General features: G+C 33.1%; 1 protein-coding gene across 1 annotated transcript in view; it reads left to right on the top strand.

Moving 5' to 3' along the window:
• Positions 1-27,100, top strand: part of LOC126746297 (E3 ubiquitin-protein ligase Ufd4) — a 115,135-nt gene that overhangs the window by 63,109 nt on the left and 24,926 nt on the right. Inside the window, exons 16-22 of the mRNA XM_050454475.1 lie at positions 398-861; positions 4,518-4,758; positions 10,613-10,948; positions 12,466-12,680; positions 12,924-13,116; positions 17,411-17,630; positions 25,599-25,911. Coding sequence (XP_050310432.1) covers positions 398-861; positions 4,518-4,758; positions 10,613-10,948; positions 12,466-12,680; positions 12,924-13,116; positions 17,411-17,630; positions 25,599-25,911 — 1,982 coding nt within the window. The remainder of the gene's footprint in view (positions 1-397; positions 862-4,517; positions 4,759-10,612; positions 10,949-12,465; positions 12,681-12,923; positions 13,117-17,410; positions 17,631-25,598; positions 25,912-27,100) is intronic.

Here is a 27,100-nt window from a genome sequence, read left to right as displayed (position 1 = left end):
GTTATCCTTCCTTGTTTCCGGAACTAAGGAAATTTTTTTACTATGAAAGATAGATTAAATATATAACAAAGGGCTTTCAGAAAAGCCTGGTGCGATGTGTAGACTACCAAAAAATAGCAGAAGAATTCTCATTAAAATTTTCACAAAGTAAATCCCATTAGGAATCTAGTTTTAGTGTACTTATTAGTATAAAATTAAAAACAGCTATGCAGTATATAATTTCTAAAGGTAAACAATACTTATTATTTTCACAGTTATGAGCGCGTTTTTTTCTTAAAAATACACCACAGAATTTCATGATTAAGTAACAAATGGTTGAATTTCGGGCAGCGACGGAAACCATCCCTCAAGTCGAATATAGAACTAATAAAATGAGATTAAAAACGTTTAATTTCAGCTTTGGTAGCCGTAACATCGGAAAGTCAAGCGGCCCGTAGCACCGACAGCGAGTTGAGCGTGATAGTACATCCGCTCCGCGATCCCCACCACGATTTGTCGACGATCAATTGCAACAGCAGCGACCTCGCCACCATCGTGGAAACGTTAACGTTGAACGACCCGAAGCCGTCAACGTCGACGGTCAAACGGCAAAACAGCGACAACATCAGCGCGTCCGATCAAGAGTCGATGGCTCAGAAGACTCAGAAAGCGGCGGCCAAGACGTCGGGAAGCGGAGGCGGCGGTACCAGCAGGGAGCGAAAAGTTTCCAATGTGGTGGCCGCCCAGAGTTTCGTCGAAGCAGTCGAGGCCTTCGATAGGATTCGAGAGGGATCTGATATGTTGATCAATAACACGAATAACTTTTTGTCCACGGAGTTTCTACAGTCGGCGTTGAGTTTTGGGCAACAGCCAGGCGCTACAGTGAGTTGAATGAGAAGTTTTTAAGATTAGAAATTGACAAAGAAATAAATGACGAAAAAGGGTTGAAGTTTTAGACGTAACGATTCTAAAAAATTGCAATTTATCGCTTGCCGTCTGTTGTACAAATCAGTACACTGTGTCCCATTTTGGGTGAGATTGCAGGGTATCTCTGTCATTTTTTAAGATATACACTACCGCTCAAAAGTATTTGCCCACATATGACTGTTTTAAAGTTATAACTAAAAATAATAAAGCCATCAGTTATTCTTATGAAACGGTTTATTTATAACAAAATGAATATAAACAATACATTTTTCAATTAATTAAATTTAAGAAAATCAAATTTTGGATTCATCTACATGTCCGCCTCGATTTTTAATAACAGCTTCACAGAGTTTCGGTAGTCTTCTAATTAATTTGTCCAAAGTTTCCTAAGGTATCTTGTGCTACTCTTCTTGGATGATCCTCCACAAGTCTTCTTTTGATGTGGGGCATGATTTTCGCACTTGTCTATCCAGTTCATCCCACAGTAATTCGATAGGATTGAGGTCCGGTGATTGTGGGGGCCATACCATAACTTTCAGAAGATGTTGCCTTTGTAATTGACCTAAATATTGCTTGCACAACTTCGACGTGTGCTTGTGGTCATTGTCATTTTGAAAGATGAAGTTTTCCCCAATTATTTGAGTACCAGAAGGAAGTAAATTGTCACTTAAAATTGTTTTGTAATCCTCTTTTCGAAGAATTCCCTCTGTTCTAATTAGATCGCCCACTGCAGATTCTCCGAAACAATCCCACACCATCACCGAACCACCACCGTGTTTAACTGAGGCCACCGTACAGTTCTCAGCGACTCTTTCATTGGCATAACGGCGAACAAAAACTCGCCTCTTTGTTCCAAAAACCTCAAATTTCGACTCGTCACTCCAGAGAACTTTCTTCCAGTCATCAATGGTCCATTCTTTGTGTGATTGGACCCACTCAAGTCTTTTCTTCTTATTAACATCCTTCAGTAGCGGTTTTGATACAATTAAATGTTTCAAATTTTCATCGGTAAAGAGCTGTAAACAGATTAGTTTTTTAGAAGTGCATATTTTCGCTACATTGTTATTTGCAAGACTATTTTTTAAATACTCAGTGTTTTTTCAACGAATCATAGTTAATAGGTATGCTGGTTAAGCATATATGCAATTTAAAAAAGAGGTACAATCTAAATATAGGTATAAAGATAAGATTTTTCTATCTAATTTAAAATATTAAAAAGAATACATGGTGGGCAAATACTTTTCAGCGGTAGTGTATCTCTAAAATTATCGCTATCCTGTATCACTTTTTTTTATAAAACTTTTAAAGCCACAAACAGAAATATTCCAACTAGTTTTGTTCCTGAAATACAGGGCGAAAATGAAAATTGTTGTTCCACATTTGTAAATATTATTTCTCGGCCCTGTATAAGATATAAAAAAAATTAAAACTGCTTGTAATAGATAGTTTTACACAAAAGTCTGTCATGTATTTAAAAAAAATTTTAGAACACTTTTTTTAAGATCGGGAACAAACTCAACAAATTATTATCGAAAATCTAAACCCTAAATAGGGAATTTGGTTAGAGCAAAATGTACAAAATTTAGCAGGATGGTCGAAAAGCATTTTTATTTTATGTTTTTTGCTATGCTGAACACGATTGTGTTAAGTAGTTTTTAAACCGGACAGGCAATAAAAAGTTATAAATAATTACCTTATTTAAATGCAAATAACAGGAAGTATTGGTGGTATCGAAAAAAAAATGTTGTTCAAAAATGTGCAAAAAAAATGTCTTAGGTATGTACCGAGATTTGAAATGGATTTTAAGTTATAAGCACTTTAATAAAATAAATAAGAAATGACTGCATAATAAATATTAATTAATAACTATCGCCTCATAACAGTTTTAACAATACCAGCAAAAATATTTGAAGCCATAGCATTTCCATCCATCAACATGGTTTTATGAAAACTTGCAGTAAGCAATTTAATACAAATAACCCAAAATATCTCTATCTCTATGTTCTAAATCGCGTGGATTTCATTTATACGAATTTCCAAAAAGCATTTGATAAGGTTTCACTTATAATATTGTGTGAAAGGTTGGATTAAGAGTATGGACTGCATATTATATATTTTTTTAAAATCGTTTCTCTGGGATCGCCAGCATAGAGTAAGTGTGAGAGGTTTTAAATCTTTTGCCGTCAACCCTACATCTGGAGTACGTCAAGGATATTATTTTGGGCCACTGTTGTTTCTATTCCTACATAAATAGTATAAAAACAGTTATAAAATAATGCTCTCTTTTTGCTGTATGCGGATGACCTAAAAAATTTACTATATAATAAGGAGCATTTAGAATTGCCTTAGTTTACAAAATGATATAGAAAATATTGTTAAATGATCTGAGGATTATGTTAATTATAGCAAATATTTTATTTTTACTTTATTAGAAAGCTATTTCTAATAACTTATTCCTATTCTATGCGAAAGGGATGGAATAGAGATGTATCTGCATGTGTTTCATAAATTAAATATCTAGGAATAATATTTGTTGCCAAATTGACGTTTAATGCCCCTATAGAAGTGGTAGCAAATAGATAAGATGTGCGGTACGGTACTTCAAAAATTCTTATTGTATAAGGCAACTTTATTTTTCATTCGTAAAAAGCGTTTTAGAATATGCAAATGTTAATTGGTAAGTTATGTACTCTAAATATCATACAGCTTGAAAGAGTCCATATATATGCAACTAATAATTTATTTATTATAATGCGATTAAGGTAAACAAGATATCACGGGAAGAAATCGGGAGGGAGAGGGCTAGAATAACGCTGGTCCCCCGCCACTTCCGTTTGTTGTTTTTTTGCTTGCGTTTTTTTCTATCTGTTGCAATATCAAGGATTGAATTGGGGTACAGGTCAATAAGAGCTAATTAACGCACGGGTATTTAAAGCTTCTATACAGAAAAAAATGGTTAGTCTCCGAAACAATATTTTTTTATAATCTTTTTGAACTCAAAATTTTTTTAATTTAGGTATACCGCGGGTTCTTCGTAGGTACTTTAAAAAGTATACCTAAAAAGTTTAATTTTCTATTATTAAAAAAATTGCATTTCTTGATAACAATTAATAAATGAAATTTCTCAAACTAAATTTTTTCGATACGATTAATACTTTTCAAGCTATTTGTGTTTAATCAAAAAATTATCAAAATTGAGTTCAGCAAAAAATATACAGTAAGATGGTTTTTAGCCATCCCGCTAATTTTTTTTTCTCTGCGAATGAACTTACAGGGATGTTACAGATGTAAAGAAAAGATAAAATAGTTAAAAATAAGATCGGGATATTTAGATAAGGTACGAAAGTTTAATGCCAATTAATGTACTTCTTTATCGCCACCTTAGTTAAATTTTAGCTGATTTAATCTAGGTCAGATTCAAATATATTAAATTGAGTTGTAAGAAAAATTTGTATTATGTAACAATTTCTTAAAATTTTCCTGGAAATATTTTTCGGAGTAATGCACTCATAATGATACTAGAGGTCCATCTCAATTACTAAATTCATAAAGTACATCATAATCCTGAAAATTTAAAGCTCGATTGAAATACATATTTTTTTGAACTTTAGGTTAGGATCTCGGTACCATCGACCTCAAAAACTGACTCTGCGAGCGCGGAAGATCCAAGCAAGAAAAAATCAGATGGCGACGATCAGAGCGTGACCACTTTAAGCGACAACGAGGAGGCCGTGAACAACGCGAATAACGCGAAAAATAATTCGATCATGGTGACGAATCCTATGAGCGTCAGCGTACCCAATTTAACCAGTACCGAGGCGAATAGTCAAATTGAGACAACTACTACTGCTGGTAAGAAATGTTTTAAAAAAAAAAAATCTATTTAAACCATTTTTTTTTGTAATTATTTAATGATAATTTTAAGTAGGATACATTCGCTTACTACCCACTAAGTTAAGTTAAAATAAAACCTACTTTTAGTTTTATTTTGGCATTTTAGATACGATATTACAAAGGTTAATCGAACCATCAAATCCGTTACATAAGGATGATTTACATTTTTATCCGGATGATTACCATTAAAAGCACGTGCTGGTGCTCTAGCAGCTTTATTTTGTTGATAATAAAGACCCATCGACTCAATTCTTTCTTACAGTGTATAAACCATTGTTATCAATACTGTAAATATCACCAGGACTAAGTTAAAAAAATAACTAAATCAACAAAAGCGTCGCAATATGCAGGTATTTACTGCATATTTTGACGTTTATGTGAAAAACAACTTGAAATTTCGAAATGTATTTTTTTCTTGATTCGAAGTAGCATGTGGACAATTAAAAAAAGACAGAAAATTTATGCAGGCATCAAAATAGCAAGATTTAAACTTTTAAAGATTATTAGCCACGTTTATTCATATTTTTTGAGAACGAATTGATATAATAAAAAAGTGTTATATAGAGAATAAAATTACCTTTAATACAAAGTATCATTCGAGCCTTATTCCCATTAAAAAAAATTTTACCTGCGGGGTCACGTCAGATAAACGCAAAAACGCAATTTCTGTTTCAAGGTGGATTGTTTTGTCTCAGACACCCTGTATTAATAATTCAACTCATTTTTTACTAACCATTTATTTCATCTAATTTTTGTATTGTGTTTCTTAATTATCATATTTCTTTACTCTAAATATTTCAATACAACGTTACTTAACAGTACTTTCAGTATCAATGTTAACATGACTAAAAGATTATAATAATATTTTGAAGTACTGACATTTAAGTATAAATTAAATACCATTCTAAGTTTTTTTTTTGAATACTGGGCTCATATTGGCTTTGAAGTTATTCTGTAATTTTTTTTTAATTTTACGCTAATTAGGACGGTGGTCGTTTAGCTAGGTAGCGCCAGCATGCGGATTTTAGTTACGATGGCACCGTGGCACACGTTTTTGTGCACATTTCAACATCAAACGTTTAGACGATGCACCGTCGACAGCATTAGTGAACATTTACGGGAAAATAGTCCGAGCAATAGCTTTTATCATGAATCCCAAACTAGCTAGTACAACCAAAACCACGAGAACGCCAGCCAATATTGAAAGTGTTCGGCGTGCTGTCCCTATCTTACGGGGTCGGTTTGCCAACGTGCAATCATCGCAATTGACTCAAGTGTTCAACGAATATTGCGGAAATACTTACAGTTTCACCCCTATAAAATTCAACTTTGTTAATTACTGAAGCCCGGCGACCATTTAAGACGAAAATTTTTTGCCAAGACAATGATGAACAATTTCTGGAATGAAGGAACTACCGAAGAAATTATTTTTAGTTATGAGGCACATTTCCATATCGATGGACATGTGAACAAACACAATTGCCGCTACTGAGATCAACATAATGTGCGGAAAACATATTGTCGACAATTACACTCCAAACATTTTTAAAATGATGTAGATTGTAGAATATACGCTTACTGCGAATAGCGCCCGTTAAACCATTATCATTCGTAAATTTTTACGCTTGCCTTAATACAGTTACGGAACTGTTTTCCGGCACTGTTATTTCCATTAAGAGAGATATTTCCGTCTCCTCTAAAATCTTCAGACCTGATTCCCTTAGATTTTTTTCTATGGGGATACGTGAAGAATCTTGTCTACACCGACATCATCCGTATAGGTGCCCTTACACGGGCAATTAAAATTGCTCAATTTTAGGCAATATTAGTCAATTTTACTTTCGGAAATAGAAAGCAATTTCGGCAATGGCAACAAGTTTCAATTTTTAAAAATGCTCTGCAGCAACAATATTGAGCGATATGGCGCAACTCCAAGAAACTAGCAATAAATTCATACACGACCAGTTTAGTTGAAAACTATCGCTCGCAATAGATGTTGATTCTCTAGCAGCGGCGGCTTGTAGCGCTTTTGTTATCTTAAGCCAAAAACAAAAGAAAAGAAACAGACGTATTTGGGTGCGATCCTTTTTAGCAAGACGAAAACATTTTTGTTGAACTCTTGTTGCCCCACAAGCAATTACGCAAATGAACTGCATCAAAAAAGTTAATAATATTTTCATTACTCCAAGCCATTTTACTATGAACATATACACAAATAATAAAAATTCTTGTTAAAAATAAATGATTGTCCAAAAAAAAAACCCGCATGCGCGCGTGGCACCTCGCTCTCGCAGTGGAAGCGAGACGTTAAGCCAAAAAATAAATATGTGAAAGCGAGATACAAAATAAAATTGACTTAAATTTCCATGTCCAGCAGATATTCGGCAATTCGTCTCGGCGACATTAAGCAATACAGAATATACGGAGCAATATTGCCGAAATAATTGCCGTATTTTAATAAACTTGCTAGATGTTGCTCCATTAATTGCTCCAGATTGATCAATTGAGTGGCCGAGCAATAATTGCCCAAAAAATTGCCCGTGTAAATGCGGCTTATCAGACATCATCCAGCAACTGAAAGACTGTATTACGAATGCTTTACGTGACATACTCATATAGATGTGTCAACGAGTTTTCCGCAGTTTACCCTGTAGACTAACATTCTGCTACGAAGAAGACGGCCAGCATTTAAACGATGTTTTGCTTGAATAATAATTCCGCATGTTTAACTTATCCTACAAGTACATATATTAAAATTGATCTACAATCATTTGAATGTTCGTCGTTTATTCCTTTAAAACCTTAATTCTATTATGAGACACCATGTACAGCGTTTTTATAAAAGGCAAAAACACAAAATCTAGCTGTTCTCCAAATATTTACATTTTAGAAAAAAAAAATATTGTTTTAACTAAATCCCCATTACTATGACGTTAATCATTAATAATAAAGTATATAAAGTTATTTGTCAGAATATCTTTTGAACATGGGTTATATGGAAGAAGAAAGGGAATCACCACATTCATCTCGAAATGAGAATTCCTGCTAGGCCCATCTTTTATCACACTGAAAAGAGTATAAGAAATCGCAAAAATTGTCAAAGAAAAAAACGCACAGTTTTAGCTAATACGGATGAAGAACTACACATTTTAATATATTTTTAAGAGAAAAAGTAAATTTATATTTAAGAATCTGATCACAATTTATGCTTTGATTTCGTAAGAAAATCCTAATTTAAAAGTAGATGATATTAGATACTGAATGTTCTAGAAAAAAGATTCAAAGAGTGATAACCATGAAATAAGAAGTCTAGCTTATTGCAGTGATATATTAGATATGAAAAACTGAGATAATGATATATTTAATAAGATGTTGTGGAGCACTGTTTACCACTGCAGGGGTGTTACCAGAAGAAGCCTCACACTTATGTCGAAACAAAAAATCAGTGCAAGATGTCATTAAATGTGTGGTGAGGTATCCTTAGAAACCGAACAATTGAATCCCTTATATTTTAAGGATCCTTGACTAGAGGTAGACATCTCCAGTTTTTAGAAAATTAAGATATATTATTTAGAATCAAGATGGCGCATCGTCTCATATATTTATGCCGGTAATTTTTTTTTTAAATAATCGTTTTAATGCGTTGATTGGGACTCATAGTCTCATTAACTCGCCACCACAAAAAGCACTGATATGACTCTATTAGATAGTTTTCTATGGTGATATATAAAAAATTTAAGTTTATAAAGAAAGACGTGAAAAATGAAAGACGTGAATTTTTTTAAATACCTAAATTAAGAACTGTTCCAAGTCTGTTAAAATAAGACAAAGATTATAGAAACTGTATTGACAGTACTGGCGGCTTTATGCAACATTTGTGAATTTTTGAAGAAAAAACTCAGAGCAATTAAGATTTTTTTTGTCTAAAAAATATAAATATTTCAAAAAAGATAAACCAAATATTAACATATATATATATTTTAAATCAGAAGAAAAGGATTGTTCATTTAATTTAAGTTATATATCATATTCGTTATAAATCCAAATAGTAATCATAATATATTACCACATCATTATTTTATATTTAACGTTTCAGCATTTTATCCAATTTAACCTGTTTATATTATTTTAAAAATCAGTTCTGAATTAACTCTGTACTAGATTAGTCGTTTTCTATTTAAATAAAGAAACAAGTTTCGTGGTATCAGTATATAATTGGCGCAGTCCGTTTTCTAGGACTCCCTAACGTATTTAGGAATAAAATACGGTTCGTTTGAAAGGTTTATTGAGAGGTGAACCTTAATTTCGGGAGTGCGGATTTATAGACTTTTACGTAATTCGTGCTTCTAACCAGTTGAGTGAATTGAGTAGCTCAACGAGAAGATCCAGGAACAGTACAACGCCGCTGAAGCACATCAGCGTCGTGACAGTAACCAGTTCAGGGTCTCTAGAGACGACGACTTCAAAGGGATATTGGAGGACACGGCACATGGACTTAATACTGGTTCTGCTGTTGTTTAATTCAATTTCTTTAGTTAATTTAAAATAATCCCTTAAATTCTTACGATGTCCCTTCCTTTTAGATTTTAAAGAAGATCTTGAGCGATACAAGTTTTTAAATTTTAAAGAAATTGGTGAGCCTGAATTAAAATCCTCTGTATCTGAAGATGATGAACTTTTATATGAGCTATCACTTTGAAGATTAGATTCTCTAAATGACATATGTACTTACAGCAGAACCAGTATTTTGTCCATGTGCCGTGTCCTCCAAACCCTTTGAACTCTTTATTTCTGGAAACCCCGAACTTAGAGTTCAAACCAGAAAATCTCCTGAAGTTTCACATTCAACTAGAAAACTTGCACCTGGATACGCCAATGCTTAATCCCAGTCCAAGAAACCTTATATTCAAGCAAATATTACATCCCAAGCCTATGGACAATCATCACCCAGTATATAGGCCTACTAGTGACAGTATTGCTTTTCCTCATGAAGAAAAGAAAGGTGTACAGAAACTGGTCCAAAGACAATGACGAAGATCCTTCCTTTCAGGATGTTCCTCTCCAACCAAGATGCCCGAGAGTAAACCTTCCAGAGGATGCTTCATTCTAAGAGGGAATAGGAGTTATAACGGAGGATAATCTAAGGAGTTATATATATTCCTTATAAATCAAAATAGAAATTATATTATATTACCACATCATTATTTTATATTTAACATTTCAGCATTTTACCCGATTTAACCTTTTTATATCAATTGTTTTAAAAATCAGTTCTCAATTAACTCTGAACTAGATTAGTCGTTTTCTATTTGAATAAAGTTTTTATAAAAAACAAGTTTCGTGGCATCACTATATAATTTATATACAAATTTACAAGGTGTTCCTTTTAAAAAATACAAACTTTCTATTTTTTATCAACTTTGCGATACCCCTGTATTATATTTTCGACATTTCCTGGCGATTTTAGGTAAACTCTACAATTTAATTGCTAGTTACAGTATTATAGTGTATTTGTTAGTTACAGTATGAGGTATAAAAATGTTTTTGAAGGTGGTAGACAATGGTACAGTGAAAACATCTTGTCGGACTTGCATTGTCTTATTTATTTAATGTAACACGACGTTTCGGTTGGGTTGGGTTGGGTTCAGTTTACACTTGATAACGGTTGGAGATACTTACCAACCGAAACGTCGTGTTACATTAAATAAATAAGACAATGCAAGTCCGACAAGATGTTTTCAGGTATAAAAATATTAGTGATAATATACAATTTTTAATTTACTAAAAACAAAAACCTCATCTGTGTTTCCAGGTCTACTAGAGACGTTCGCCGCCTTGGCCCGGCGACGTCAATCGGGCGCCTCGACAACCGGAAGCTCCCACTCTCGTAGCAGCGCCCACGGCAACAACGCCCATCAGGTGGCCAATCAAAACGCGCAGAACAACCAGAACGCCTCGTCCGCGTGTATTTTCCCGCGCGGACCGAACTCCGTCTCCAGCTTGGTCCGGTTGGCGTTGAGCAGCAACTTCCCGAGCGGTTTACTCAGCACCGCACAAAGTTATCCGAGTTTATCTTCTAGTAATAACAGCGGGGGTGGCGGCAGAGGGGGACAACAGGGCGGTGGCGGTGGGATCTCAACTACGGCCGGTGAGTGTAAATATTATTAATAGTATACTGTATGAAAAATATCCTTATGAAAAAGACCGTATCTGCCAAAATATGGGTTTCGAGAAAATGACGATTGAAATTTTAAAAATATAGATAAAGATATAGATAGAAAGATAGAAAGACTTAAAAATATAGTTACTGAGTATTTTTGGAAGCTTTACGGCAGTTAGGTTGTACGTGTAAATAAATGTTTTTAAAAAACCATGTAACCTATGTACTTAAACAAAAATTTCCTGTATATAAAAAGAGGAAATGGCTACGATCTAGGATCTGTTACGATGAACTAAAAAGACAAAATCATTTTGAAGTAAAAAGTAAAAATAAACGATTTAGGTATGTTAAAAGAAAATTAATATATAATAAAAAACCTCAACTAAAGATTTATAGTCATCCTCAATATTACAAATTAATCAAACCAGATGTATTCAGAGCAATTTTATTTTAAAAGCTTAGCAGAGCGCTTTTGGCGTATGAGCCATCATCAGTGCTAACTGAAATGAGTTTGGTGTTATATGGGTAAAAAACATTATAGTTAAAGGTGAACGAATGGAATGTACTCACTTGTCAGTTAAGCCCAGAAGTTTACCATAGTGGAAACACATTTGATATTATTAAAATTATACATAAAATTTAGACACACTTAAGACTAAACAGGACGGACAGTATTTAAAAAGGGGAGAACGTTGGTCTTCTTTGTGTTTTGTTTACATTTTGTTGTGGTTTCTTAGATGGCGGGAAATACTATGTCAAATTAGATTAGCCTACAGTTAACTTTACTTTAAAATTAATATTTATATTATGCGAACCTATCAGAGTGGTAGTAGCGAGAGATCGGTCTAGATGTCATTATCGTAAATGATGTGCGGTAGTGCGAGTAGTTGCAGGGTGTTCCATTTAAAAAAAGCGAGAAATGGAGCTATGAAATTCGTAAAATATGATTGCTAACTACGAACACCCTGTATATGACAGAAGGAAATAATTTAAGTCAAAGTAATTCTCCATTCTTCTAGAATCCCAATTAAGTCCAATATTGACATTGAATTAACATTTCTAGTATCAAGATGAAATTAAATGATGTAATGATTTTTAGATTTTTTTATAAAAAAAAAATTATTGCAGTCAAACTGCGCATGACAAAGCAGCCATATTTAGCGCGTATACTAGGTAGCCTAAGGCGGTTTTAAAAATAAAATAAAACGAATGGCATTCCATTAAAAAAAAATGCTGCTTATATGGCCCGACTTTTTTGAAGCACGCTGTATACTTCAAAATATTTTCCAGATATGCGCTATCAGGTCCCAAAAATTTTTTAAGAGGTTAGAAAATTTTAACCTACTTTTTTTAGGCTTTATGGAAGACCGACGCACTGTTGCAGGACCCTGTATAATCAAAGTATATTCCTATTGAGAGCTCCAATATTTTTGTTTTATTATCATACACTAGTCATTACTTACACTATTACACTATCATACACTAATTAGCTACTTTTTTTATAGTGGAATTTTTAGGGGCAGTTCAGGGACTTAGTCAGGCCTTAACGATGAGTTTGACTTCTACGAGTAGCGACAGCGAGCAAGTATCCCTCGAGGATTTTTTGGAATCGTACCGGGCACCCACTTTGTTGGCCGAGCTGGACGACGACGAGGAAATGGGAGATAACGATGATGAGAATGATGATGATGAGAACGAGGACGATGCGGACTACGAAGAGGTATTCAATTTAATTTATTTATAATATTTTCATTTTTTATTCGGTAATTCTTTGTATTTCTTCCAACATAAAGATATAATTACATACAGTGAGTCACGTTAGTAATACTCAAATCTCAGTAAACTCAGTAAGTGAAAAAATACTGAACTCTTATAATTAGCCTAACAAGTTAATATCAGAATAAAATCCTTATAAGAGTACAATTTCTAATAGTACATAATCATTGGCCACGGTATATTTTAGGTGATGGTATCCAGGAACCTGTTAAGTTTCATGGAAGAAGAAGGTTTCGACCCGTTACACAACGCAAAACGCCGATCGTGGGACGACGAGTACGTAGTCAAGAGGCAGTTTAGCGCATTGATTCCGGCGTTCGATCCCAGACCGGGCAGAACAAATATTAATCAGACTAGTGATTTAGAAATACCGCCGCCAGGTAAGAACATTTTAGTACTGTTTTTAGATAATTGTTCGTATGACATTCTTTGATGATGGATTTGACCTATGAAATGTTCTATAAATCACCATTCTCTTTTTAAAATGCATTAATTTATGAATATTTCTTTCAATTATTCCAAAACTATTTAAAACAAGTATTTTAGGCAGTACATAGTTATAAGCCGATATTTGATTACAGGATTAAATATATGAAGCGTGGCGTCGATGTCATGTGACAATTTTATTTTTATGGTATTCAATTGATACTGCAAAATTGCCTTTCTGTTTATTTTTTATGTCTTAACTACTAAGCTGAATTTGTCAGCAAAAACTAATTCTCATACAATATTTTATACACCCTCCAAAAAAAACTAAAAATTTTAAATGTATTTCTTATTTCTAAACTTTTTTTCAGTTAATCAATTCGACCCCAACAATAATGTATAAGCTCTGTATTGTTGATATGTGCTTTATAGAGAAAGTAAATAATCATACTTTTGTTTCATTTCAAAGCAATTTCTGAAACGAACTTTAGCACTTCTCTGAAAGTTCACAACTTATACCTCAGAAAAAACACCGTAGTCTCAATTTTTAACGACAAGAACTATGAAAGTTCAATAATGTTTCACATTGCATTATAATATTAAGGTATAATTGATGTTTTCACATTTTTTCTATTGTTGGAGAATATTTATGAACAAAGTTTAAGTATTTTACGTTATAATTGGTAGATGTATAATATACATGCATTTTACATATTCTTTGATCATATAATATCTACAGCAATATGCTTTACAGTCAACACTGTAAAAAAACCCAAATATAAAAAAAGAATATCAAGCTATTAAAAGAGAAAAATTCCGAATCCAATAATGTCTGTTGTGGCACAAGAAACGAGTGCAATACCCTGTTCTACTCCACGGCGCGCGCTCTCGAGCCGACTCTCGCGAGTCGAGTCGAATTTTCTTTGCAGCCACGGGGTTTACCACGGCCTAGGCAAGGCGGCAAGGGATTTTTGAAAACTGGACATCCAGACCGATCGAACGGTGTGAAATTTGGGCGTAATGTGGTTGTTGCTTCAAATTTCAAAATTTTCAATTTGTTAAACAATTTTTATCGCCTACAACGCCACGGATACGAGTTTGGCTGCCAATGGTTTATTGGACTATTTTCCTAAGTATAGATTTAACCATTTCTTTCAAGATAACCAACATTCTATAAAAACGCATTTTTAGGGTAAAGGACAACAACGATAGTTTATCTAATTTGGAGGTATATGCCCTTTTTGTAATGACTGTCCAGTAATTTATGTAGATTAATCTACGGGGGACAAGAAGACATAAGCTTTGTTGAGAAGTTTAGAGACTCGGAAGTTACTAAGAATAAGTCTACCTTTTCGAAAAATATCTTGTCTTCGGTTCACTCTTTTGTCAATGGAACTACGTTGTTACACCCATGTAAAAAGCGTATTAAAGTGGATCTTTTGAAAAAGTTAGATATCACTAGGGCAAAAACATGCTAACAACGTTAGTTAAGAGATTTATTTTTTCATTACAATCATATATACAATACATCATAATTTTAAAAAATATGTTCAATATGTAGGAATTCACATATGCAATAATTATCATAATTTGCCAGTCGATATTAAAGAGGGTTCACGTACAAAGTATATTATATACATAAAAAAAATTCTTTTGGTTTCACAAAATATAGTCTAATTTAAATAATCTTGATAAATCGGGAAATAATTTTTTAATGATGATCGGGTTGAGCATTTTACTTGGTGCAGCTGGTCTTGATCTTGTGACCCCTCACTCTTCGATCGCTCTTTCCACTCTGCCCTTTGGCTCGCTGTCTGCTGCTGGTTCCTCCTGAAATAAATAATTAATCTTTATTTACCACTTGGCTAGTTATTGAAAAGTAAAGAATTTACAAAGCATATTGTTAGGTACAAAAAATAAACATTATCTTATTATGTATCCTTTAAAAATGTACAAACACTTTTATTATTTTTTTTTTAAATTAGGTGCACTTTTTATTATTTTTGTAAGGCTGTCGTTTTAACCGGCTGTATGTTATAATTTTGCTGATTTTTTAGAAAATCGTTAAAATATCTTGTTGATTGTTTATGCTCTATTTTATATATTAAAACCAAGTTCGCCTTTTTAATGACCTACCCGACAGACAACCAGTTTAAGGCTTGTAACATGCTTACTATTGGGGTATATTTATGACAATTAAGGATAATGGATAATGCGCATTACCTTATTTTGCTGCATTTGCAGTCTATTTATATTTTCCCGAGTACAAGATATTAATAACGAACAACAATAATTAAAGTGTGGTAAAATAATTGTGTTATATACAAGTGTTTTTGTCCATTGTGACAAATAATTTGAAATGCGACGAAAAAAAAAAACAATTTTTTTTACCTAGTTTTTTACATAGATAATCTACCTGATTAGAAAAACTAAGCTGGGGATCCAAGAAAATACCTAAATATGTTATTTCAGAAACAAAATCAATTTTAGAGCCATTTATGTTGAGGACTAATCCCAACTCGGCATATTTTTTACAATTTGTCTTTGAACCTATTACCATGCATTTCGATTTTGATGTGACAGTTTTAATTTATTTTGGCAAAGCCAGTATATACGGCCAGCCATACATGATTTTCAACTCGTTGTTAAGAGTATTTGATATTTCTCTAAAATTATTGCCTGCTACACAGATAAGGGTATCATCTGCAAATAAATTAACAAATGATTTTTCTAATGCTACATAAATGTCATTAACAGAAGCAATAAAGAGTAGAGGACTTAGCACACTCCCTTGCGGACCACCCCATTCGTTTTCCCTTTTACTTGAAAGCTTTCCGCCCACTTTGGTCATTTGATACCTGTCACTTAGATAATCCTTTATCCAATCCAATGCACTGCTACTTACACCATACAATTTTAATTTTCTTATATCTTTCTTATATTCCTTGCTTCTTAGTAATTATTATTTATTATTGTAAAAATATATTAACGTATCTGCTTTCTGAGTGTTTTACTTTTTTTTCTCTCCTCAATTTAGAGACAATGGAGTGCTGGTTTGCTAGCTTGTAAATTCGGGCCAGGGTCTCGTCAATTATTTTGGGTTTTTACTTTTTCGTTTTTTATTTTATTTCTTGTTTGTTTTGGATTCTTGTGCAGATATATATGTAATATCATTTTAACCATAACATATTTTGGTATCCGTATTCTTTTCGAAGTGTGCACGTTTTAAAATAGATTTTATTTTTGTTTAGCTCAAAGTAAAAGGCATTTTGAGCATTTTTTATAAGTTTTTTTAATCTTATTTTTAATCATTACTACTTAAAAAGACCTTTAATTTGAGATATCACAAATGGGGTAGTATCATTCGAGATTAAGGCTTGAGGAGCATAAATATCTTAGTTGTTCTTTCCCCTATTCATAAAACGTTTGAGCTACATTTACTTATTGACACTCTGTATAAATCGAACACAAAGTATTTGTACCTATTATACTCTTCTAGTTTGTACGAAATCTAGATATGGGCCATGAACAGCATCCGCGAAATTAAAATGGTGCAATACGACCGCATCTCATATCTCAATTTTAATTTTATTCCAAAGGTAATGCCTATGAGGAAACAGAGATTTCAGTTGTTATGTGCTCCATAAAGTTTATTATTTCTTACCAAGCCGAGATTTTTTGGACGGGAGCTCATTTAAAATATTTCCACATGACTTATCGTTTCAAACAAGAGTGCTACTAATTTTAAGGGATTTAGTTCTAATAGATAATCCTCGAAAGTAACATGCAATGATTGAAGATATATAACATTAATATTAATTTTAATATAATTCTAATTTTATTTTGATTAAATGATTTCATTTTGATATGTATCTTTTCCACTCTATTATTAGAGTTTCTCTTTTGGATGACGTAAATAAATGAGGGAATAAATAATAATTGCGCACCGTCGGCATAAAACAGTAATTCTAGCATTTTAGAGAGTTTATGAAACTTGATGTATAAAGTGTAAAAAGAAGAGGTTCTAAAACACTCCACTATGGAACATCTAAGTATATCATTACATTAAAGTACAACATTAAAATTTAACCGCAGCCAAATGATCTAAAAAAGCAGAATCTTCCACCTAAAAAAGCACTTATAATAAGATAAAAAATTATATAACCGTGTCTACAAATAAATAACTATAATTAAAAATTACTTACTTATAAATGATATTTTCTCTAATTTGTTATTCTCAATGTCCAGGTCAAGAAGAAACAACATCAACCCACGAGCACGAATACTTGCCGCAGCCAAAGATCCAGTTGACCCTAAAAGGGCCGAACATGCCCGGTATAAACGACGTCGAAATCGACTTAGCCGATCCGTCTTGGACGATTTTCAGGGCCGTGCAAGAGCTCCTACAGACGGCTGAATTCCCTACCAAACAAGAAAAATTGAGACGGTTATGGGAACCGACCTATTTGTAAGTCATTGTTTTTTAATTGATATTATTGGAAATTTATTTTTTTAAATAGTGATAAGGGTTGCTGTATAAGCTTTTTTAGGAATACAAAGATATTTAAAACTCAGTATACAATTATTAATATGGTATCGCAGTATGAATAAGAGAAACTCGTAATTTTGTTACATACTGTTGACTGCATTGGTAAGCCCTAGTCTTGAGTACAGTCCCTTTGTATGAGTTTTGAGTTACGTAGGAAGAGGTTTGATTTGTACTATATCTGCAAACTTGTTAAAAGCTTAATAGACCATCCTTGCGTATTATCCAAAATAGGTATTAATATCCTGTGCTGAGACTTTTATATTCCCTTTTCACATAACAAATTATGGTCAATTGTCGCCAATTGATATATTTATAAAAGCAGTAAACGACTTTACGATGCACACGGTCTGAGTTTCAAAGATATTGGCCTTCTTTAATGCTGGTGTCTAAACGACATTTTTTAAATATTTTACATTTTTTGGTAGCTTTAAGTATGCATACATAACTATATAAAATTGTTTATGTTAGCCGGTCAAGGTGTTTGCGATGGATTTTAAGCTCACGTTTGCTATAAGTTCGCAAGGTCGTAATTACTAAATAGTTAAAATTATGATTACGATGCTCACCTTGATTTGAATAATTACCTCGAATTGTTATCTTAAGATTGATATAAATAGTTGTTAATTTTTGTGAATAAACCAGTATTGAGTTCTACACCCAGTAGTTCTTCATTGCTCAACCTACTACGGCCAAGCCACCCTTGCCTGTAAACCTATAGTGAGGCTGCTATAGGGTAGTAGGGAGAAAAAAAAGGTTTAGGGAAAAGCCCTAGATCTTTTCAGCTGGTAATTTTTGATTTGAACATAAACTTAAATTTTTTTGATTTTCTTAATTTTTTTCACAACTTTTTGTTTTAACAGAAGTAGAGACTTTTGCCAACAATGAATAATCTTTATTCTTTTATAATCTAAATCATTCTGTTACTTCATCGCTTTTACAAGTGCATTGAACTTTTTTGTATCTTGTCATTTTTTTACGCCTTCCTCTTTTGTTTTGGAATTTTAACAATCAGAAGGTTATCTGCCTCTCCCTCTAGTCCTGTACGTTTGTTTTTGTCTTCCAAGATCTGAAATATTATAAAAGCTTTCATCTTCTCATTTTTATTTTTCAAGTTTTTAAATTCATTAAAAATCTTTTCTGCTTCCATTTTCTAATATTAAAACTGTTCCAACATAAACTATAGGGATTTTTTCATCTCCTCTAGTTCTTATATTTTTTTTAAAGGGTTTGAAATTTTAATAATACATTAGTATATAATATATTCAATACATTATGGAACAGTGGCGTGGGGTAGTTAAATATTTTTTCGAATTATATTCTTAAATAAATTATTAAGACTAAATGATTTTCACCTGAACAAATATATTTATGACAAGACGATCAGAACAAAAAACCAGCTAGAAAGTTGGTAGGTAAAATATTTTTTTTTAGTAATTAAGGGTTCCAGGCCGATTTTCCGGAACAATTCTAAGCTTCTTTTGTATTTATTAAAGAACTTAAACAAAAGATCTAAAAAAATAGAGAAGAAAGAGGTAATTCCAATCGCTTTCAATTGATTTATCTTGGCGTTGCGTCTCTATTTACAAATACATCAATTGATTTGGCTGTAAATTATATTTAGGAACATTTTAATAAGATAGATACCTTGATATTCCTTGAATAATTTATCTCTTTAATTAAATTTATTTTTGAATTTTCATTGTCACATTGCATTGTTATATTTGGTAATATTTTGACCAATATTGACTTATTATCGATTTATAGATATTCTTTAACTTTAGTTTTTGATTTGTTCAATCTTCCTGTGACGAGATTAAAGTTGACTTTGGAATTACCTCAAGAAAATTACACTAACTTTGTGACCATGATCTTTTTATACTTTTATACAAGATCCAAAACAACTGGTTTCGAAAATCGATGTATTCATTACATCTATCATAATAAAAAGTGGTCTCCAACAATGAAATGGTGACACTACAATTGAGGCAAATCATGTTATTAATAACAATATTACTTATTAGAAATTACCCTCTTCTTTAGCGTTAGAAAATGTAATGAATAAGTTCTCAATTAATATTACTGAGGGCATTCTTGTCGGAGACGTATTTTTTACTTTGATCAAACATCTCAGCTACTTTATAAAACGCTTAACCAACATAAGTATAATTTGAAAAAAATAAATCCTAATCAATCATTCTGGTTGTCACGTTATTTAAAAAAAAAACAGTAATTAATAAAAAAAATGAAAATATTTAAAAAAATAAAGGTTACCAGGTGATTTTTTGGTAGGTAAGTTGCCCCGTGGTGACAAATTTGTGATTGTGGTGACAAATTTATTCCCCGCCCCAAAAGGAGGATAGGGTAGGTAAAGAGCGCCACTGGCTCAAGGCGGAATGAGCTAGAGTTCCCTGGATGGTCCCAGAACTCACCAATAATAACACAATTTAATAATAATTAAAAAAAGAGTTAACCTTAGGTCACTGACGTCGGTAGAGTCAAACACACATTTAATATTACAGTTGATTTAAAAAAAAAAAACTAATACTAGTTATAGTCTATTTAAAATGAATTCGAACGGCGCTAAAATTGGGGAACGGTCAAGAATCCACAACAAAGTACTAAAAAAAATAAACAAAATATATGCGAGCCGTCCTGGTATACTTTAGGCTGGCTGGCCACGGAATCACCAGGCTCCGGACCGTTCAACGATCAATTTATTGGCAGAGAGAGATACGCCGATGAGAGCGCAATATCGTGTAACAGACGAGGAAAAAGACTGCGAAGTCGAGCTCGAGGGTTTGATTGTTGGACGGGCCGTGGTTTTACATGTGCGGGCGGCTGGGGATGATATTTTATTTATAATTTCTATTATTTTATATTTAAATATCTGTTTGGCAGGTATTTGAAAGTGTGCTCCCTTATTGTCGTTTCTTTATCGCTTTATTTTGTAGTTTTTGGCAGTTCTTTTTATAAGCTGTTTTTTGTTCTGTTTTTGCTGTTGTTGCTGTGTTGCTGTTTTTGTTGCTAAATGCGTTTTTTGTCGTTAATTTTCGTAAATTATGCGACCAAGAGGGCATTGTGGAGACCCTTTGATGTGTCAGATAACGAAGCTGAAAGGCCGGAACATAACGAATTTTTAAATAAAGACCTACATGTTCAATCACAGCGACTAATATTAAATATTTTTAATTGCTTGAAAAGTGAAATACTTGAAGCCTCACAAAATCAAATTTTAACAAGAATTTGTGAGCTTACTAAGCTGGCTGGTACCACCGTTTACAGTGTGATAAAAGCAGGAAATGTCATTGATCATTCTGTAAAACGAAAAAAATTTGATAAAAAACTTAGAAAAATTGATGATAGCGACAAAAATGTTATTCGTCGATCTATTTATCAATTTTATAGTGAAAACAAAGTTCCATCATTAGAAGACATTCAAAAAAAGCTACTAACGGATTATCCCTACTACAAATATAAAAGCCTTGCTACATTACGTTGTGTATTAGTAGAATGTGGATTTAAATATAAAAAGTTAGATAAAAGGATGGTTATTATGGAATCTCCTCGAATTGTACCATGGCGACAGGAATATTTAGAAAAAATAAAGGAATACCGTCAATTAAACAGGAACATAGTTTACCTAGATGAAACTTGGTATGATACTCATAATGTCGTTAAGTATGGTTGGGTGGACGACACTAAAAAGTGGTCACTAAGTGGACCAAGTTCGCGCGGTAAACGTGTTATAATTTTACACGCGGGTGGTGATAACGGCTTCATCCCCAATGCGTTGTTGTTGTCGGCCAAAAATATAAAGGATTCGTCGGCTGATTACCATGAGGACATGGCAGCCAATCTATTTGAAAAATGGTTTGCTGAGCAATTGATTTCCAATTTACCTGAAAACTCAGTGATTGTGATGGACAACGCGTCGTACCATTCGCGTTTACATCAAAAAATCCCAAATAATTCCACAAAAAAGGATGAAATTCTTAAATTTATGGAAAGCAAAAATATGAGCATTCCACAAAAAGCCTCAAAGAAAATTTTATTAGAATCCATAAAAAATGAACATTTTAAAAAAGAATATGTTATCGATAAACTCTGCGAGGCAAATGGCCACACCGTATTACGTCTACCGCCGTACTACTGTATTTTTAATCCCATAGAGATGATTTGGGCTACTTTAAAGGACCTAATTAGAAAATATAATCAATCTCCAACTTACGATACTTTCGTATTAGAAACTATAAGGGTAGTTGTAGAAGAAATTAATAAAACAGACATATGGAGGAATTGTGTTCGGAGTGTTATTGAAAAGAGAATGAGTATGGTATTTTACCTCATGTTCACCCCATTATTATAAATCCAAGTTTGGACTCCAGTTCCGAAGATTCAAACAGTGATTTTTGAGTTTTTTTTATAAACATTTTAATTACTAAGTATAATGAATAATAATAAATATAATAAGTTTATAAATCATTTGAATTACATTATCCATACATCGCTTACTTTTACTGAATATAACTAGTTTTTATCTATACAGGGTACCTATTCAAATTTAAGTTCAATATGTTATAATAAAACTACTAAAAAAAGTATATAAAATATTAGCTAAATAATAAAACATGCGTAACATTACAGGCAATAACTATCCTAAAATAGAGTGATTTATGGCCATATGCACCGTTGTCTTTAAGCTCCGCTTTAGGCTTAAGCCACTGATTTTACATGTAAAAACCAAGGCTTAAGCCTAAAGCGGAGCTTAAATACCACGGTGCATATGGCCATTAAAATTTTAAGAAATAATAGCTCTCTATTTTTTGCACGCCTATGCTTTATAAAGAAGATGCCGCTTATTCATTGTGATTTGGTTTTTTTGCTGTTCGAATTCATTTTAAATAGACTATACTAGAGTTATCACAGTTGGCTGCAGGGTCTTATAGTAGCCTGTAAATTCGGTTGGACATTGGATAAAATACGAGGCCAAAAAAAAACGTTGGCAAAAAAAAAGAAGAGGAAGAGGAACCCTATAAGAAAGACTGTTAAGAGTTTCTATCAGAGTACATCATAAAAAAAACTTAAAATCAAGAAGGAAAAAAATATAACCAATCATCCTTTATTCCCTTTAATGATAGTTACAATACTTATAATATAACATTTTATTTTAATGAATTTACATTTAAATGATTGGTGCGAACCGGTACAAAATATGAAAAGATATGAATAAAAATGTGACCAGGTGCCATATTAATTGAGTAAAAAAAATTAATTAGAAAAGAACAAAGGTTTTTTTTCTAGTAGTCAGCACCGGTGTTCTGCAGTAGTAGCTTTAGTGGAACCTTCTCAAGCGACTCCTGACACCTTCTGTGACGGACGACAATGACAATTAAAAAAACTGCACGCGGTGCAAAAAAAAGGTTGACAAATGACACTTACGTATGGTTGCCTAATAAATCTCGCAAGGCGGTTATCCACAGGGCTATAAAGGTACACAAGAAGCAACAAAATAAAAGTCCTGTGGAAATGTCGACGCACTCAACCATCGGCAACCAGAAGAAAAGTGAGTCCTGCTACGCGGTCGAAGAAATGCCAATGTCAAACACTGTCAACACTGTCATTTCTTACACACAGAAATGTCAAAATACAGCCGCATTCACAATGACTGGAGATAAACTGTTGCTAAACTAACGAAATATAATACTGCGATAAATGAAATAGAATACAAAGTAAATTAAAAAACAGTCAACACCTACACTGTAAGAAATATAAACTAAAGAAATTTATTTCTTAATTGTCTTAATTGCCACGTGACGTGGTCTATGTGAACATGTAACAACTATTGCAACTGGTTTGATTTTAAGGATTTAATTATTCCCCCTAGGGAAAACATCTATATATTAGAATAATAAACATCTAACATTAGCAATGTCAATAGGAAATTTGAGCCGCTGGATAGTCTCCAGAATTATAAACTCCTTTGAACATAAAGTGCTTACATATTAAGATGAAACAACTCTCAGATCTACTGACATCTAGTGACTTCCTTTCTAATTTTTTTTTCAGCTTGCGTTTCGCTTAAATATTTCTTTATAAGACTTGATACGTAGTTATATTGCTAGTTGCGAAGGTAGTGTATAGGTGTATAAAGTAATTTTCTGATGGACTTTTTCTTCTTTTCCATTGCTCTATTGATTTTTATGTACACACAACCAAACTTATATGGAATCACCCAGTAATTTCGCAAAATGGAATTTATTTAAAAAAATAGTCATCGAGGATTAAAGGGCACTTTTTCAAAACCAAGTTTATTAAAAAAAATAATAAGACTGATTACAATTTTCACAATAATAGAACAAAAAACAAAAAGTGTAGATTTCTATAAAAATGATTTTTCTGAATATGACAATTTAACAAGAAAGTTAATTTAAAATTAAATGTTAATAATCAGTATTGCCACCTCTAGCATCGATGCAAGCACGAATTCGACGAGGCATGCTATTTATCAAATTGTCAATGTCTTCTTGGGGAACATTTGTCCATTCCTCTAAAACCGCTTGAATAAGTTGCTCAGTGTTACCAGGAGCATTCTGGCGAGCTCTAATCTTTCTTTTTATCTTATCCCAAAAGTGCTCTGTAGGATTAAGATCCAGTGAGCAAGAAGGCCACTCTAAAACGGCAATACCTTCCGTTTCTAAGAAACATTTTGCAACTCTGCTGGTATGTGGAGGGGCATTATCTTGCCAAAACCACCTCGCCAGAGCCTAACTACAGGTTGCAATACCAAATCTACATACCTTTGACCTGTTAGGGTTTGTCGAATTGGAATTAAAGGAGTTCTTTCACCAATCATAATTCCACCCCAAAACATTACAGTACCTCCTTTGTATTTCGGGATAGGTTTGGCAGCACGAAGTCTAGCTTGTCTCCCTCTACCTCTTAAAATGCGAATCCGCCGGTCATCGGATCGTAGTCCTATTCTGGTTTCATCCGAACATAAGACATTTTTCCAATTTTCAATATCCCAATTTTCATGCTCCAAACACCAATTTAAACGGTCAATTTTATGTTGCCTTGAAAGTTCTGGAACCCTTAACTGTCTTCTGCTAAATAATTCCCGAGCGCGAAGTCTTCTTCTAATAGTTTCGACAGAAACACTCACACCCGTAGCTTGTAAAAGTTGCCTTTGAAGCTCTGGATGAGATGTTGTGGGATTTCTTCTTGCTATTTGAGCTAAAAAGCGATCCTGCCCTTCAGTAGTTGCTCTTTCACGACTTCTCCTTGGTCTGTTTTTTAAGGTTCCCAATTCCAGAAATCTTGAATATGTTTTTGAAACAACACCTTGTGTAACCCCCACCGTTCTAGCTATCTGCCTTTGTGACATGCCTTGTTCTGCCAGAGCAATAATTCTTCCCCTCTGAACTTCCGATAGCCCAATGTATGGCATTCTTGTTTAGTTTTCAAAAATAAATAAATTATAAATTTGATGCGACTTGCAAGTGAAACAGTAAAATCGACACTGCTAGGTAAGACATTATTATTTATTATTAATCTGCCTGTCCTTGAGAGTAAATACTTGTACTTTTTTATTGCTTGCAACAAAAAATATCTTACTAAAATATTTCGTATTAATACAAGGTGATTCCATATAAATTTGGTTGTGTGTACATTGTCACAAATTTTCATTAATCTATAGTTTATATAGACATAATATAGTACAATACATAAGTCATGAAGCCGTATTTAAGTAAAGCTTTTACCTAGTACCTTTTACATAGATAGAACTTCTGAAATGAATGCAAAAAGTTTGTAATGATAATAATAAACATTCTTGATTTGAAAATAGTCCGATTCTGGCTTGACTTAAACTATTTTCTCTATCTACAGAATCGTGTATAAGGAATTAAGAGATGGTTCGCAGGAGCCGGACGAAGGCAGAACGACCCCTCAGGCCTGCAAAATGTCCCGCAGCAGAGCAAGCTCGATCGCCGGCAATTCGCTGTCGCCGTCCACACCTATACCCGGCACACCCTCGGTGTCCAGTTGCACTGTCGAGGACGTACTTCACCTCCTTCGGCACCTCTTCGTTATCGCCACGCCCGGACGACCGCAAAAACTTTTAGATCTGAAAACATTGGACCACGTTGAAGTCAGTCCGCAGCTGTTTTCCAGCAAGAAAATCACAAATAAATTATTACAGGTAATGCTACTAACTTTCCTACCATTAAATTAACTTATTGATTATACAGTCCATATTTATTGAAGTGAACTTTTAGTTAAAATTACTCTCTTGTTGTTATTTAGCAAGTATTTTGATTATTATCAGAGTTTAAAACTGAGGGTTTACATTTCATACATTGTTGATTCGTTCAAACGTACCTCGTTAGTACATTAAAAGAAAGCCTATTACACACCTACAATAAAGTTTAATCTACAGATCAAAATCGTCGGTCTCGTTTTGTAATTTTGTTTAGAAAACCTCTGGCATTCGCGAAGGTTGCTACACATTTTTGAAGAATGTTACGCAAGTAGACACATGTTTAAAAGATTTTCTAGGCTGGTTTTGCATACATGAAACTTTGAACTCTATCAAATAATAATAACCACTAAATAAATATATGTACAAAAAATATTAAACAAAAATGAAATGTGGTGTTTTGGGGGTAAATTGGTCCAATGCTGAAGAGAACTATTTGTTTCTTGCCAACGTTTCGAATTATATTTAATTCATTTTCAGAGCTCTACAATAGATAAGAGAAATGGTGTTATTTAAAATATTGGTTAATAAAACTATAACTTAACATAGAAGTCGTAATTCTCTCGCGTTAAATTAAAACGATATATTACAGGGATAAAAACGTAGATGTCACAGCTTAAGGCGGTTACCTAAGGGAGGAAATATAATTAATATATAAGAAAATTAAATTATATGATTAAGAAATCCGGTACGCTAGAAAATTCAGTACTAGCCACTATAAGTACTTATGTAGTTAAATACAGGGTGACAATTCAAAAACTTGAAATGATCGTATCTTAGTAACGAAAAACTGAAGAAAAAAATACCGAAAACAGTTTCTATTAAACGAAGGGGGAACAAAAACATGTATATTATCTCACCCTTATCTGCCACCCCTTGCATAGGTTGATATACACCTCTAAAATCTTAAATAAAGATCGAGTGATACATTATCTTACAGCTGTTTAAAAATACTTTCCAATAGTACCATAGAAAGTCACATTTTTGGGTCATTGTTCTTTATTTAAGTAAGTTTTTAATAAGTCTTTATTTAATAAGTCGAAAAGTGTCAGGTCCGGAGATCTAGGTGGTCATTCAATAGGAGCTCTTCTTCCAATTCACTGGTTAGCATAATCAATATCCAACCATTGCT

This window comes from Anthonomus grandis, chromosome 2 (assembly GCF_022605725.1).
Source record: "Anthonomus grandis grandis chromosome 2, icAntGran1.3, whole genome shotgun sequence".
Lineage (NCBI taxonomy): Eukaryota > Metazoa > Arthropoda > Insecta > Coleoptera > Curculionidae > Anthonomus > Anthonomus grandis.
The sequence above is the reverse complement of the archived record's forward strand: the minus strand, read 5'-3'. Positions and strand labels throughout refer to the sequence as shown.